The sequence below is a fragment of the Microtus ochrogaster genome, linkage group LG8 (assembly GCF_000317375.1).
Source record: "Microtus ochrogaster isolate Prairie Vole_2 linkage group LG8, MicOch1.0, whole genome shotgun sequence".
NCBI classification, from domain to species: Eukaryota; Metazoa; Chordata; class Mammalia; order Rodentia; family Cricetidae; genus Microtus; species Microtus ochrogaster.
In genome coordinates this window covers 19,461,664-19,478,877 of record NC_022033.1, presented here as the reverse complement: position 1 = coordinate 19,478,877, position 17,214 = coordinate 19,461,664, and the positions used below count along the sequence as shown (strand labels likewise).

General features: G+C 45.1%; 1 protein-coding gene across 1 annotated transcript in view; it reads left to right on the top strand.

Moving 5' to 3' along the window:
- The window catches only part of Dhx35 (DEAH-box helicase 35), a 60,062-nt gene that overhangs the window by 20,572 nt on the left and 22,276 nt on the right, over positions 1-17,214 (top strand). Inside the window, exons 5-11 of the mRNA XM_013352230.2 lie at positions 1,374-1,478; positions 3,889-3,950; positions 4,898-4,967; positions 6,786-6,845; positions 11,884-11,996; positions 13,312-13,408; positions 14,983-15,141. Coding sequence (XP_013207684.2) covers positions 1,374-1,478; positions 3,889-3,950; positions 4,898-4,967; positions 6,786-6,845; positions 11,884-11,996; positions 13,312-13,408; positions 14,983-15,141 — 666 coding nt within the window. The remainder of the gene's footprint in view (positions 1-1,373; positions 1,479-3,888; positions 3,951-4,897; positions 4,968-6,785; positions 6,846-11,883; positions 11,997-13,311; positions 13,409-14,982; positions 15,142-17,214) is intronic.

The window sequence follows — 17,214 nt, the reverse complement described above, 5'->3', positions numbered from 1 at the left end:
GTGTGTGTGCGTATGTGGGGTGCAGGCTAGAAAACAGACTCAGGTGTCATTCCTCAGGTGCCACTTTGTCTTCTGGAGACAGGGTCCTTTCTTGGGCTGGAGCTCAGTGGGAGGCTAGAAAACAGACTGAGGTGTCATTCCTCAGGTGCCACCTTGTCTTTGGGAGACAGGGTCCTTTCTTGGCCTGGAGCTCAGTGGGAGGCTAGCTTGCTGGCTGCTGAGCCTTAGGAGTCCACCCGCCTTCCCTGCTGGGGTTAGAATACTCCACTCCAGGCTCTGTGTGTGGGTGTTGGGGTAAACTCAGGCCCCGTCCCAAATGCTTGCAAGGAAAGCCCCAGACTATCTCCTCAGCACCCCCTCCCTGCTTTTGAGATAGAGTCGTGCTGTGTATGCCAGGCTGACTGAAATTTTTATTCTCCTGCCTCTGCTTCCCAAGGGCTGAGGTTATCGGCATATGCAGTAGTCCTTCCTATACTGCCCTTGAATTTGTGGTATATCCAGGGTAGTCCTCGTACTGCAGGCTTTGTTTTCTCATTTTATGTAATGGTCATGTGGATCTTTCATTACTCCTTTCAGACACTAGCCTGTCTTTTTTAAAAGCATGTTTTTATCTTCATTGACTTTCAGGAGTACTGGTAGCTGGATTAAGGTTGAAAATTGTGTTAGGCATCTGACCTTTGGAACACGCTTGCCTCTGAAGAGTAGATGAACTTGGCCCACTCCTGTGTTCAGTCATCCTGCTCCCCTGCTCCCCCTTATTCCCCAAGACCCCGGGCCTTATGCAAGTGTGCCACTGCCAAATAGCTCTTTAGCTTGAGTCTGTGGTTTAGATCTTTTGGGTTTTACATGTAATTTCTTTGGTTTTCTTTTTTTCTTTTCCTCTTTTCCTCTGGTGCTGGTCATTTAACCCTAGGGCCTTCCACACTGATAGGTGTACCACACCCACAGCTCAGTTTCCTCAATACTGATCTGTAAAATCATTGTGTGATTTTCCTTTTATTTAGTATGCTCTCTGCTTTGTCTTTCTTTTGAAACAGGGTCTCACTGTGTACCTCTGGCTGGCCTAGGACTGCTGTGTAGATCAGCCTGGGTTCAAATTCACAGACATCCTCTGCCTCCACTTCCCAGTGCTGGGTTTAAAGGCTTGTGCCACCATGCCCTGCCCTTGTATTCTGTTTGAAGTTGTCTCAAGGCCATGACAGACTGAGACATGATCTATCAGCTGATCATCAGTGTTCACTCCTCTCCAGTGACCTGTCCCTTTCTCCTCATTGTTCACTCGCTGTGTGATATGACCTTTATGTTCCCTGTAGCGTGTGCCCCGTGCAGTAATCACCGTGTCTCTATTTTCAGCATGATCTTTCTTCTCAAAGGTTGCAGGGAGAGTAGCTGACGAAAGGGGCGCAGTGCTGGGCCATGAGGTGGGCTACTGCATCCGCTTTGATGACTGCACCGACCCGCTGGCAACCAGAATCAAGGTGAAGTGCTTACAGGGACTTCTGGTGTGAACAGGGGAGAGGATTCCCCGGGGAGTTAAAGCTTGTGCAGGCCAGGGCAGCAAGGTCTCTATGGGATATTCATCTTCTGTGAAGACCAGAGCAGTTTGAAAGAGCCCTTGAATCTTAGCCCAGAAAAGAACACAGGAGTAAGATTTATCCCTGTTCTATAGCTGACAATGCTGAGGCCTGGGAGGTCAGTGCTCATCTGTATGTGTTCGCTGGTGACAGTATAAGGATGCAGCGTTCCCTTTTCTACATAGCTAGGCTTTTTCGTCTGACTCATGCTGAGAAACAAAACTGTACAAACATGGGGTAAACTGGTGTAAACTGGTACAGCTTGGAATTCACAGTGGTTGGCTAGTTGGAACTGTCTAATGGACTGTCCATTAGACAGTCTCAGTGGTAGCTGACATAATAATAAAGTAATTAGCATAGTGGTAATTGGTGTTAGTTCATCACTGTGCTATAGAATCAATGCTCAGTAGTCCTGTAGAGCTGTGAGCAAGGTGCTGGATGAAATGAAGCTGGGTCCTTAGACCCAGGTGCCTTGCATCCTGGAACACAGGGATTACAACTGTTCAGATGAGCCAAGTGAACACTGTAGCCAGTTGTAAGAAAATGGATCTTGATTAGTTAGGATTTCTACTGCTGTGATAAAACACCACGGCCAGAAGCAACTTGGAGAGGAATGGGTTTATTTCAGTTTTACAACTTAGAGTCCACCATCCAGGGAAATCATGGCAGGAGCTCAAGGCAGAGGCCATGGAGGAGTGCTGATTACTTGTAATTGGAATTTTCTTTGGACCACCAACCAGCTCCCAGATAATGATGTGGAGACTTATTATTAATTATGAATGCTTGGCTTTAGCTTAGGCTTGTCCCACTAGCTCTTCTAACTTAATTTAACCTTTTTCTATTCCTCTACTTTTTGCTTTGGGGCTTTTTACCTTTCTTTCACTCTGTATGCCCTACTTTTTCTGATTCTTCTGTGTCTGTCTGTCTGGCCCTGGTGTCTTCCTGGCATCTCTTTTTCTTTCTTCAAGTCTAAATTCCTCCTCCTACTTACTCACCCAGCCCGGAAGTCCCGCCTCTGCTACTTCCCTTGCCATTGGATGTTCGGCTTTTTATTAGACCAATCAGGTACCTTAGGCAGGCAAGGTAAAATAGCAGCACATCTTTACATAATTAAGCAAATGCAACATATTTTCATATAGTTAAACAAATGCAGCACATCTTTGCATAGTTACACAAATATTCTGCAGCACTTACTGCCTTGCTCCTCCTGGCCTGCTCAGCCTGCTTTCTTACACACCAGGACTACTATCCAGGGGTGGCACTGCCCAGAGTGAGCTGGGCCCTCCCCATCAATCTTCAGTCAAGAAAATGCCCACAGACTTGCCCACTGGCCAATATGGTAAAGGAATTTTCTCAGTTGAGGTTCTTCCTACATGACTCTAACATGTGCCAGACTAACATAAAGCTAGCCAATACAGACTTTGTTTTCCAAATTTTTGATACCCATGTTGTCAGGTAAAGGGAATTTGTGTTGTTTTTATGACTTTAATTATGTGTGAACCAGTTAACATTGGGTGAATGGTGTAGTCAGGTGACTCTTTTTTTGGGTCCATGAGCAGCTTTGCTAAGACTTACTGGTAGAACTTTCCACTTGTTTCTGTATGTGTGTGGAGGGGGAGGGGCGGTGACAGCTGGAACCAGGGCCAAGCAAACTGTATTAGAAATACATCCCACTTTTGAAGTCAGAGTGAAATGAGACTGTAGGAGAGCTTAGCCTTGCTCATCATTAATCTTGTTTGGGGTGAGGTAATGGCACCCACTTGTTACTGCTCATTTCTGAAGCATTTTATTAGTGTTTACTAATCCTACTTAGTTTTCACTGTAACTTGGTGAAATTGTTGTATTACCTCATTTGACACGGGAGGAATAAGACTCCACTGCTAAGCACTTGGCCTGGGTATTTACAGCAGGTAAAACAGAGCCGGGCGCTGAACTCAGGCCCGTGACTGCGGAGCCCACGCTCTAAATGCGGCTCTGTCAGTGGAGGCCGCGGTTGAGAACATGCTGAGGAGTTATCCCACTCAGTGCATTCACATAGTAGATAATGGCAAGTGGGAGACTCACTTGATTGTACACAGGTTGCTGTTGATGCTAATTAGCATTAGGAACTATGCCAGGTGAGCAGAGATGGTGGCAAAAGGTCTGCAGCCCAGTGTGGGAATTTTTTTTTCAAACTTTGCTGAATGAATAAAGCTACTGAGGTATTGTCTTTACTGTGCTTTGTGGATTGTTCTTGCATGCAAACAGAGATTATACTTGAACTTGAATCATCACTGTAAATAAATTTCTCTTTCTTTGTATTTTTACTTTTTAGTTCCTTACAGATGGGATGCTGGTCAGGGAAATGATGGTTGATCCATTGTTAACAAAATATAGGTAAATGCAATTTTCTGTGATACCTTCCTAATGTTTCCAAAGCTCACTTGTACACTGGGAAGCAGTCAGCTTAGCAGCTGAGATTCAGGTCTGGTCAGCTTGCCCTCATCTGTCCTCTTTCCTGATGGTGGCTCTTCCTGCCCTTGCTAGTTTTTCAGATTTGATAGTGGTGCCTCTTACAGGCAGCAACAGTGAGTACACAATGCAGACAAACAAAAACATGAGCAAAAGCAGGCCCACGGACATCTGCCACCAGTCTGCCTGTTGGCTTGGTTTTGTTTATCTTTCCTGCGACACACTCTGGGAATTGGGGTAACTACAGAACCGTAGCCCAGCAAAGAAGTGACTAGCCAGTTGCTGGGGCTGGAACCAGGGCCTGCGTATGACTGCGTATGATAGGCAAGCGTTCCACTTCTCCCTCTGGACCATGTTCTGTTGAATTCGTACACAAAGTGCAGCTGAGGGCTTAGCTCTTTCTCCCTCTTTGTGTATCTTTGGGCATCTCTGGGAGCACCAGGGTTGCCCTGAAGCTTTGGTGGGTGAGAGATTATCCTGCTCCCCTCCCTGGCACACGTGTTTCACAGCTGCCGTCCCTCTTTGGCTGCTCTCATGGCTCAGCATCTTCGAGGTAGCTGGGCTTTGTTATTGCATGTGCTCCGTGGGGTTAGAGGCCATACATACCAGTTAGAAACAGCTATTAAGTTCTGATGGAATACAGGGTGGGTGACGCTCTTTGCAAATAATGTATCGTCATTATTTTCACTAAGAATGTTGAAATCATGTTTCTAGTCTAGGAATGACTTCACTGGCTGAGTATGACTTGGGTTTTCTCTTGATTTGATAGCATTACATGAGTGCTGAGTACCCAGAGGTCTCTTTGGTGGGTGGGGTGGGATTTTGTGGGCTGTTGTTTCAATGCTTACTGAGAGTGTCCCTCTTATTCTTAGTGTCATCATGCTGGACGAAGCCCACGAGAGGACCTTGTATACAGACATTGCCATTGGCTTGCTGAAGAAGGTAGACTCTACTGCCCATATTTCGCTTTCTGTGTTTTCTTTTTATGTTGTTACCTGGTTAGGAAAGTAATGACAACAATTTGGAAAATTATCCCATCATCCTATCCATTCGGAGAAAAACATGAGCCGAATGTTGATGTGCTTTTCTTCTCTGTCTGTGCCTGCCCGCCTCTGTATATGTTTTGACACAGTGGGATTGGACAGTGTGTGTAATTTGTATCTTGCATGTTTAGTATTATATCAAAACTTCTTCATCATGAAGTAGTTTTTGAAGATAGTATTGTTATTATTATTATTTTAAAGATTTTGTATTTGTGTTCTGAGTATGTGTGTGCCTGTATGTATGTCTGTGTACACATGTGTGCAGGTGTCTCCAGAGGTCAGAAGAGGGCACCAGATCCCCAAGAACTGGAGTAACAGGTGATTGTCTGATGTGCGTGCTGGGAACAGAACCTCTGCAAGAACAGCCAGTGCTGTTAACCACTAAGCCACTTCCACGTCCCCGAAGACAGTGTTTTTGATGGCTGCACAAGGCTGCACAAGGCTGCACAAGGCTGTTGGGGTCTGCCACATTCTTCCTGACACGTGTATGCTTAAGAATATAGTCTTAATGGCAGTGAGCTCCCTGAAATGAAATGTGAATTATTTGAAAGAGGATTACAATAGCAGTTTAATCTTTCCATCATGCTGGTGTATTTCAAAGGCTTTTCATAGCCACTTGTGGCTGGTGGCTACTGCCTGGACAAGGGCAGACTAGGAACTGCTTCATAGGGAAGTCTGCTGGACAGACCTGCTGGACATCGTGATTGGTCATGAGGCTTAAATAAGACAACACAGTCTTAAGATGACACCATACATTTACCTTTGTGCAAGTAAGAAAAGGATGCCTCTCCATGGCTGTCCACAGTGAGGTGAGGGGAAGGTGGGTTATGGTTAGACGCTCACCACCTCCTCAGCCTTGTATCTTTGTGTAGCCTGCACCGCATGACTCCGTATGTGCCCTGAAGTGTCTGGCACACAACTAGGAATAGATACACCACTTTCTTTTATTATTGTTATTTTATTATTTTATCTTTTGGCTGATGACCAGACTTTCTGATATGTATGAGGAATTTTCTCACTAGCTCATCTCCACCTAGGGACAGTGTAATACAGGGCAGTTCTATACAAGCTTTGCCAGTATTGAGGAGCCTCACGTGGCCGCTCCTGAGTGTGGCAGATGTGCTATATGCCCAGTGACCGCATTTCTTTGAATAACTATTAATGCCCATATTGATATCTTGGTGTCAAGATTTGTTATTTCTTGGTTTTAATGCACTTTTTCATACTTCTGAGTTTGAATATATGCCTTTACACTACCCCAAAACTCACATGTGAGGAAAAGCATTTATTTTTAATAATTTCAAATTTGGTCCTTAAATTTAGGGTTAGAGTTAGAGAGTGGGTAGGGTTAAGGTCAAAGTTTTAAATTCCCTTTGTATTTTGTATAAGATTTTTACTGGGCCATAATCAGAAAATTTTGTACATTTTCAAAATCAGGAAGAGTGGTCTACCTCACAGTGATTTGTGACATCAGCAGCCAGTTGTTTGTAGCATTCTCGTCTCACTGATAAGTTGTTTGTAGCATTCTCGCCTACTGAAAAGCCTCTGCTTTGTTTTGTGATAGGGTCGTGCTGTCTAGCCCAGGCTGGTCTTAAACTGTGACCCTCCTGCCCTGGCCTCCTGCTTGTTGGAATTTACTGGCCCGAGTCACCATGTCTGGTTAGGAATTGTACCTTGTTCCACTGTCACCATTATTTCCTGATGCCTTCTTTTTCAGATTCAGAAAAAGCGAGGGGATCTTCGCTTGATTGTGGCCTCAGCCACTCTGGACGCAGAGGTAAGGGCATTGCTCTCCTCCCCCTTCTGTGTAAACACTGGAGCTGTCAGACATCGTTGGGAGCAAGCCTCCAGGCAAGGCATGCCTCTGGCAGAGTGACCTGCCTCTTTGGACCCGTCTGGTGCCCTGGATGTCCCACAGTGTTCCTTTTCAACCGTGAATAGAAATTAGCCCATTATTAAGCAAGGGAGTTGATGATCACCCTCTTGCCTTGTCTCTGTCTCTGCTGTCTTTCTCCTGACATGGGCAGTTTCTTTTTGGTTACTTTTAAGTGTGAGGCCATAGTTCTTGAGTTTACATATGAAAATTGCACACTTATTTTAATGTTCTTGATGCAGTTGAACTTTTCCTGAAATGTAGTAGTTTTCACATTAAGTGGTTTTTTCTTTTTTTTACTTAATTTTTTTTGTATGTGTGGTGGGGGGCACATAGGCCATGGTGGAGGCAGAATAACTTGTTGGAATCAACTCTGTGCTACCGTGTGGGCCCCAGGGATCAAGGTTATCAGGCTCAGCAGTAGGCATCTTTACCAACGGGGCCATCTCTTTGGTCCTGTGTTTTTATATGGCTGATTTCCTCTCTTGATGACTAATATTTTATTTTAAAACAGTTCAGTTCATCTTGTTCTTTTGGCCACTTGCTGTTTATATGTGCTATATGCTAAGGCTCCTGCTAGCTACAGGTGATCCGTACATCCCCCGAGTCCAGGGAAGGCAGCACATGAATAGGTGTTCAGTGTGTTAAGGTGACTTAAAAGGCTGCTCTTCAGGCCAGCCAGCTGGGAGCGTCAAGAACTTTTCACTAAGGAGGCGGCATTTTAGCAGGGTTTGAGTCCAGGAGACCCTCATCTCCTCAGAGAGGCCTCCCCTGAGGCCTCCCCTCTGCTGCTTCTGTCCTCATGTACTGCTTTGTGTGTGTTTTAGTTGCGCTGACTTTAGATGCTTGTTCAGGAATTGCTTGAATCCTTGAGGCTTGGGGTTCTGTCTTACTCATGATTTTACCCTCTTGCCTTACACTGTAGTAGGTAGGACAGTGATTTCCTGTATTTGGGACTCAGGAAGATGATTCTTACGTTGTGTAGAGACACAGGGAGTAGTTACAGAAATGCCGGTCAGGAGACCAGCTCTGTCTTCCAGGTTAGATGTGAGGGTCTGGCCCCCGACTTGTTCCTCTGTGTCCCTGAGTGGAAGAATGCAGACCTACTTGGTGAGAGGAGCCTGCTGGTGTATCCAGGCCAGTTTGTTTACAAGCTGTTGGAGCTCTTAGCTTCAGGCTGCCCGTGATCACCTCTGGGTTTGAACTGTTTATGGTCCTCTTGCATTAGCTGTCATCTCTGTCACCATGATATCTGCTGGATGTTCTCCACAGGTATTTTAATTTCATTTCTGATGCTGTGATAACACACCTTGACAACAAGCAGCCTAGGAATGAAAGTGTTTGCTCTCAGAGAGAAATAAATGCATGCATGCTTACTTCAGCTCACCTCTCACTCTTTTAACCATTTATTAGAAAATGCATATGGGTGCTTGCCTGCATGTATGTCTGTGCACAGTGTGTGTTCAGTACCCATGGAAACCAAGAGACGGCATCGGATTTCCTGGGACTGGAGTTACAGTTGGTTGTGAGCTGCCATATTGGTGCTGGGAATTGAACCCTGGTTCTCTTAATACATGTAAATGAGTTCTCTTAATCGGTGAGCCATTTCTCTGGCCCCAGCTTTTCCCCACTTGTAGTACAGTTAGCATGGTGTCTGTGATGGACTTGAGTTCTCTCACATCAGTTAATACAAGCAGGGCACTCCCTGCCCTCCTGACAGACATGTCCACAGGCTGGCCTGATCTAGACCGTCACTTATCGCGCGGATCTTTCTTCCCAGGTGACTGTAGAGTGTGTCAAGGTAACCATTTTAGGAGGAGTCTGACTTGCCTCTGGTTCTCTCCCTTGTGGGCCAGTTGCACAGATCATCTCTGTTGTCTTTTCCTTCCTTCTTTCTCTCTTAAAAATTATAAACTGAAAAACTGACCTAAACAGGTTTAGTTGTAGTGAAAAGTATAATCACCCCGCCTGGGACTCCTTGATAACTGGCAGCTGTGAACTGCTCATTGCTACTTTGCATTGTTTTTCTTTTCTTTCTGATATTATAATATACTTACATCATTCCCCCTCCCCTTTCTTTCTCTTAACCCTCCCATTTACCTTCCTTGCTCTCTTCCAAATTCATGACATTTTTTTTCATTGTTACATGCATCTTTGTATATTCACATGTATTCTTTAGTATAATCTGTTTAGTCTGTATTAATTTTTAAAATTTTTATGTGGTGTTTGAGGGAGTCAGATCCATTGGAGTGGAACTTGAGTTACTGACAGTTGTGAGCTGCCATGTGGGTGCTGGGAATTGAACCAAGGTCGTCTGGAAGAGCAACCAGTGCTCTTAACCACTAAACCATCTCTCCAGCGCCAATATGTGTATTCCTAAGTGAGAGGAAGAGGATGTTATTGGGCTAAGGAGGCCTGGGGTGAGGACCACTTTGTGGAGTGAGCAGCATAGGGTGTGGCTTACCTAGCATTTTCATCTGGAGGCCCAAGGATGGCCAAGTTGCTATGTTTATAGGTGACAGACTTAATGTCAAGCTGTCTAGGCGTATAATGCTGCCTACAGGTCACCTGCCCAGGTTTGGTGGGTGGCTCAGCCTGTAGATGAGACACCGATGTCTGCAGCATGGAAGTGGCAGAGAGGCTGGAGGCTGATCAGGTAGTTGCCTTGATTGGTTTAGCTGCCCTGTTTGTAGAAGCTCGATTAGGGGAGCAGTTATATCCATAGGGGGTGTGGTTGCAAAGTCTTCCTTTTCCCTTTATCACATTCTTCTACTTGAGCCCGTCCACACGACAGTACCTAGGCTGGCGGACAGTTCCCCTGTTTTGTTGTTATTGTTTCGTCAGAGGTCTGATAACTTGTAGAGAGATTAATTTCTCTCTTCCATCAGTTTTGGTGAGGGATTCTGAGTCCTCTGAGGTCAGATTCCCACATTGGACCAGTTTGCAGAGACCAATCTTGTTAGGTTGGGTGGGGATTGGGGAGGGCATGGATGTGGATGCTGGGAGCTATCTAGTGTGGGCCAGGTGAGAGCAGCTCCCAGGACAGCAAGCTAAAGTGAGCTGGCAGGTGGCCCAGCAAAGGCCTCCATCATCTCCATTTACTCTCACAGACTGACCCCCTTTACTCTCCATCATGTCATTGTGACCCCACCTCTTGAACCTCACTCAGGTTTTCCAGGTGAGGGGCTTGCTCACTTCCTGTCTCCTTGATTCTGCCTCAGGATTCATGCACTCTTGAGAAATAGGTTATTGGCCTTTTAAGGAGAAAATTTATTATTACTGTTTGTTTATGTATATGGGCATTATATATATGTGTGTATATGTATATGTATATACACACGCACACACACACCATTTGCATGCTTACTGCTCGTGGTGATCAGGAAAGGGCATCAGCCTCCTGTAACTGCAGTTACAGACAGTTGTGGACCACCATGTGGGTACTGAGAATTGAACCTGGGTCCTCTGGAAGAGCAGCCAGTACTCTTAACCACGGCTCCATCTCTCTAGCCTGAGTTTTTGGGTTTTATCTGTACATTCCTAGTGAAGGTACCAGATAAAAATCTTAAGGACACAGACTTTGTGTCTCTCAGTACATGGGAAGTGTTTTTTTTAAAGAGTCCTGGTCAACAATTCCAGTAGCCTGGGACCAGCCATCCACACCATCTAGTGAAGCTGTCAATGGCCTTACCTCTCTCTGTTCAGTGTGTCCTGGTGGTATCTGTGACCAGCAAGCCCTTCTTAAAGTCCTCCTCCTGCAGCCCTGGGCATGCTGTCCCTAGTCTTCCTGCTTCCTCACTCACTTCCTTCTTGGGGTATCGAATCTCCTCTCTTTCCTCAAGGCTGTCCACTCCTCCCATGGTCCCCGGTCAGGTGACACTGGGTATTGGTGATAGTCTTGACTGTGTTGCTTATGTCCACCTTTGCTGACTGAGCTGCCTGGAATGTTTAAACCTGGCCCTAGCGATTCTGTCCAGTTCTGTTCCAACCTCTTCTCATAGTCATAGTAATTGAGCCCAAGGTATCCATTGATGAAGATGTGTCTTCATTGATTAAGAAGAAATCAGTACTGTTTCGTCCGGTGTCAGCATGCATGTGCACACGATTGGAGAAGACTCTGTTCATGCTATCAGATGGCCTGAAATCTTTTGGGAAGTTATAGTAAATATGTATCAGAGACACACCTATGTGCGAGAGGGAACCCTTTATGAATTGACAACCTTGTGCCAGTAAACGTGTGCTCTCCAGATTAGGGCTGTCCACCAGCCTGGTTTAACCTGTACCAAACTGAGTCAGACCTCATTTTCAGCTAAATAAAATACAGAGGGTGGGAATAAAGTAATACCACAGCTACATGGCAGCTTAGGGTCATTAAATTTTAACCCTTATTTTTAAATCAGACCTTTAGAATCAGTCATTGAAATTTTCCCTGCAATTTCAATAAGAGAAAAATAAATTTCACTGGATGTGATGAAACACACCTATAATTTCAGCATTCAGGAGCCAGAGGCAGGAGGATCCTGATTTTGAGTCCAGCCTGGTCTGCATAGAGTTTCAGATCTGTCTGAACTGAGTATCAAGACCCTGTCTCCACAAAGCTGGCCTTTGGGAAGATGGCCTGGTAGAGCTGTAAAAGAAAAGAAAGAAAATTGTGACTTCAGAAAACCGCTTTGTGCGATGTGCTGGCACACATATAATCCACTCAAGGAGTGAAGGCAGGGGGGTCCGGAGTTCAAGGCCAGCCTCAGCTATGTAGTGAGTTTGAGGCTAGCCGAGCTACGTGGGGTCCTGTCTCTAAATTAAAATAAACTGTTCTGCCGCATGCAGTCTTCATTCTACTATCCCAGTTTCCTCTGCCAGTTTTGTATTTTCTTTCTGTGAATTACTGTGATCAATCTTTGAGATAAATGTGGATAATATTTATGTATACATTTATTTTTAGAAATTTCGAGATTTCTTTAACCAGAATGAGACCAGTGACCCAGCCAGGGATACCTGTGTGACCCTGACAGTGGAAGGGCGGACATTTCCAGTGGATATCTTTTACCTACAAAGGTCTGGTAATGCTTGCTTCTTGGTGATGATGATATGGGACCTTGTCTGTCATGCAGAAGAATAGGGAGTATCATCCGCCTGCAGCTTGGCAAGGGGTATTGTGCAGTGCCTGTTATCCATAGAATGCTCTGGAAGCTAGACCAGCATTACTGCTGAATTTAGTCTTGACTCTCCTGTGCAAATGTACATACATCTGTGGCCATTAGCTCAGTTGGAGAGAGTGAAGTAGTAGGCTAAGGGGAGGTGGTTTGGCAGTCTTCTGAACAAGAGTTCCCAGGGTGCCATCAGTAAGGGAGGCACTGCTCAGTCCCGCCTTTTGGTTGTTTTCATCCTTAGCAAGGTCATCTTATTAGCAGGGGGCCATCTTAGTTGCTGTGCCTAGTTTCTGGGCCTGGTCCAGTCCTGATAAATCCAGAGAATTGTAAACTTCATCTTTGAGTCCTTCCAGCTGGAGGGAAGGTCTGCTATTTCTGTTCACTTAGCCCTTGGGTTCTGGCCAGGGGAAGATGGGTGTGCTGTGCTGACTGGTTTATGTCAGTTTGACACAAACTAAGGTCATCAGTGGTGGGGAACCTCAGTAAAGAAAATGCCTTCCTAAACTTGGGCTGTAGACAAGCCTCTAGGTGGTTTCTTAATTAGTGATTGATGGAGGAGGGCCCAGGTGAGGCCACCCATGGGTTGATTGGTGGTCCTGGGTTCTGTGAGAAAGCAGGCTGAACAAGCCATAAGGAGAAGTAAGTAAGCTGTATTCCTCCATGGCCTCTGTATCAGCTCCTGCCTCCAGATTCCTATCCTGTTTGAGTTCCTGTCCTGATTTCCTTCCTTGATGAACAGTGCTGTGGAAGTGTAAGCCAGATAAACCCTTTCCTCCCCAACTTGCTTTTTGTCATGTTGTTTCATCATGGCAATAGAAACCCTAACTTGGACAGGGGGCTGGGCTGACCCAATTTCCAGAACATTCTATCTTCCAGAATGTTCTTTATTTCTTAGCAAATATAGCTGAAACAATTGTCTGCATGTAATTATGTATAGAAGTGCTGCATTTAATATTTTTTCTTTCTTGTGCTGGGGATTGAACCTAGGACTTTACATACGTTAGGCAAATGCTGTACTATTGAGATATACCCTCAGTTCTTGATTGCTGCACTTGAAAAAAAAAGGACATTTATTTTACTTATCCATATGCTAATTACCTGCTGGGATGGCCCAAACTAACCCTGATGAGGTTTGGCTGCCAAGTTATTGGTAATTGGAGCTGTGAGTAATGAATGAGCTTGTTCCAGTGATGAGCTTTTTCCTCATCTGTTTTTTCCAGTCCTGTTCCAGATTATATCAAGGCAACTGTGGACACAGTGGTGAAAATTCACCAGACAGAGGGAGATGGAGATATACTAGCCTTCCTTACTGGCCAGGTAACTCTACCCAGTCTCTCTGAGTAGACATGTTAAGGCAGTGCCAGAATTAACATGGAGCCCTGTTCTTGCTCTCTGCGTAGACATGTTAAGTCAGTACCAGAGTTAACAGAGCCCTGTTCTTAGCCGTTTGTTTCTTTTCTTCTCTTTTCTTGTTAAATTACACACAGATGTTTTGCCTGCATGCTTCGTGCTTTAGGTGGTCAGAAAATGGTGTGAGGTACTCTGGAATTGGAGTTACTGATGGTTGTGAGCTGCCCTGTGAGTGCTGGGAATTAAGCTTAGGTCCTCTGGAAAAGCAGCCTGTGTTTTTAATTACTAGGCCATCTCTCCAGCTCCTTGTGTCAGGTTTAATTGCATTTCATAGTGGCTAAACTGCATAAAAAATTGTTGGTTTGATGTCATTGTCTACCATCTAGATTTTCAGGGGGTCATTAGTGCCTCTCTATTCTGTTCATATAAGGTTAATTGCATTTTAAAATTTAAATTTTATTTTACGTGTATGTGTGTGAGCCTTTGTGTATGTATATGTACTATGTGGGTGCATGTGCCCATGGAGGACACGAGGGTTCGGATCTATTAGAACTGGAGTTTCAGGTGATTGGGATCTGTCTGTGGTGGTAACTGAACACAGGTCCTCTAAAAGAGCAGCAAGTGCTCTTAACCACCTTTCTTGCCCCGATGTTTTAAATGTATTAGCTGATTTCAGAATAAATCAGGTTTTACATCAAAGGGGCTGTTTTGTTTGCCAGTATTGGATGTTGCACTAGGTGCATTGTGCATTTTGCTATCCCAACCTGTGGTCAAAAAGTTGGGCCCCCTTTCCCAAGTGACCTAACATTAGGAGTGGGTCCTTTAATTTGGACATCTTTCCAGCTCATTCTGCAGGCAGCTAGTGATCACATAGTGGAAAACAGCCAAATAAGCTGGAACACTCTTATGGTTGTAGTTCTGCTCAGAACTAGCTCCAGCCACAGCCTTTTCCACTGCCAGACATTTCCCATAGTTAGTAATCTTTTCTCAGGAATGCTTACCATGACTTCATAGGCTGCAGCTTATCCGTCTGCACAGAATGTTCAGCATGCCCGTGCACATGGAATGTTCTGTTTGCCTTAGTCCATAAAAGCTGTGTATGAATAGTCATTTAAAAATTATGTGTAGATCTATGTGTAGTGAGTGCAGATGCCTGTGTGGAGGCCTGAAGAGGGCATTGGATTTCCTGGAGCTGGAGTCAGGCAGAGTGAGCTGCCTGACATGGGTGATGGGAACAAAATCCGGTCCTCTGCAAGAGCTGTACAGGCTTTACCACTGAGCCAGCTCTCCAGTTCCTTATTGTTTCTAATTATAGGAACTTGTCTATTAGCTACGGAAGGTTTAGTCTTATTAATTGTACAGTTACAGGGTTTCATTCCTTTGATACTGTTAATTGGTAGCATTGGGTTTAATGTCATCCTGAGTGGGCAATTGCAGCACAGCAGCTGCTGAAAGTGGCAGAGTTAAAGCCTGGATGCCAGCATTTGTTCTTGCAGTGTGTTAGCATGACCAGCTTCTTTGGTTTCTGGTTCTGTGTTTAGGAAGAAGTAGAAACTGTTGTATCCATGCTGATCGAGCAGGCGCGTGCTCTGGCTCGCACTGGGATGAAGAAACACCTTCGGGTTCTCCCCATGTATGCAGGACTGCCTTCTTTTGAGCAGATGAAGGTGTTTGAAAGGGTGTCACACAGCGTCAGAAAGGTGAGACTCCTATTGCTCAGTGGTGCTTGCAGCCATTTGTAATCACACTGACTCCCCTTTGTCATGTCCTGCTAAGATGCTTTTAGTATATGTATGTATTAGTGTGTGTTCATGTATGCGTGTATATGAGCATTCATGTGTGTAAGCATGGACGTGTGCCACAGTGCATATGTTGAGGTCAGAGGGCAGCCTTGATTGAGACAGGGTCTCTTGCTTGCTGCTGTGTCTACCAGGCTAGGTGGCCCACAGATGCTGGGGTTTTCCTCTCTCTGCCTCCTCTCACTGTGTTAGTTCTGGGATGACAGGCACATGCTACCCTTCTGGTTTTGTGTGGGTTCTGGAAACTTAGGGCCTCATACTGGCACAACTGGCATTTTGCCCTCTGAGCCATCTCCCCAGACCATTTTATTTTTATAGTTTATTTTTATTTTGTGTGCATTGGTGTTTTGCCTGCATGTGTGGCTGTGGGAGGGTGTCAGATCTTTGAGTTATAGACAGTTGTGAACTGCCATGTGGCTGCTGGGAATTGAACCCGGGTCCTTTGGAAGAGCAGTCAGTGCTCTTAACCGCTGAGCCATCTCTCCAGTTCCCCACCTGTTTTATTTTTTCAGTTGAAGTGAACTTTGCTAGACAGGACTTGTCTTTCAAATCTGAGGTCCATGTTTCTATACAGTAGGTCTAAAAGTCCATAGTAGGTAGTGTGGTGTGAGGTTTCTAACCCTGCTCAGAGAAGTTTCGGCCACTCTGACGGTAATTACCAGAGCAGCTTACTTCTTGGAGCTTTTCTTTGATTGCCTAATACTTTTCTCAAACACATTATTACCTTAGCCTCAGAGACTGTCATGGTGGATTGTGGTCAGTCAGAACAAGATAAGGTTACTAACAGCGGTTCCTAAGCCTTTAGAACCAAGTTTAAATCAGTTCAATGTTTAGCCCTGACATTAGGTTGAGGATGGGTGTGGTGGCAAGAAGCATTGGATGGGAGGAAACAGGAGCCTGATTTCTGCCCCTCCTCCTTTCTCCTTCCCTAGATGTGGAGGTCATGGCAGGTGGCTCAGGGTGAAGCAGGTGAGGGACGGTGTGGGTCTAAGGACCCACTCCCAGCTTCAGACGTTTTGGGAGGGAACAGTCTGAACCCGCCCGGTCATGCACGAACTGCACTCTGCCAGTCTACAGGCTGGGGTTTCACCCTTGTTATGCCTTGCCCTAAGTTATTTAGCTTCAGATCTCAGATTTCCTAGCTGTAAAACATGTAATTAAACATTTTTATTACATTTATTTATGTGGTGTGGGGCAGGGCACATATGTGTCATGCACATGTGGACGTCAAAGTATACTTATGGGAGTCAATTCTTTTATTATGTTGGTTCCAGGGATTGAACTCAGGTCCTCAGGTTTGACAATAGGTACCCTTACCCACTGCACCATCTTCCCTTGCATCATCTTCCCTGCCTCAGCAATAGCTTATACTATAAGCTATACAGTAGTTTATGCCATAAGTATAAGCTTATACTATAAACTTGGTTAGTATAAAATTGTAACCCTCTACTATATAAAAGTAGGAATATTTTCATAAAATGGTTTTATAAAATGTGAAGTGCTTGAAAAAGGTTGTGTGTGTTTTATATATCTGTTCCCAGCTGCATCAAACCCGGCGGGGAGAGCTGGCTGGTATGCACAGTAGCCAGAGACTGCTGCACTGCACTGTAGCAGAGACCTCCCCCCCCCCCCGTCGCCCACGCTCCTTGCTCAGTGGCTGTGTTGGCACTATCTCCTTTCTGTGGCACTTCTCTCTGGGTCCCTATAGGATTGGCCAGTTCTGTTAGTAGGTCTCAGCTCACGTTCATCTTTCTGGGATGTTTTCTCTGGACAGCAATGTGAAGGGGAAACTTTGTTATACTATATAATGTGTAATATATACTATGTAGCATATAATGGCTGTGCTTTCTCCTCAGTACCTGCTGCTTTCTGAAGTTAACTGCCTGATAGGGGTGCTTCTGCTGTAGACACACAGGAGCTTGAACTCTTAGTCGGTGCTTGGTCAAATGCGGAACCTTAGACATAGTTGTGTGA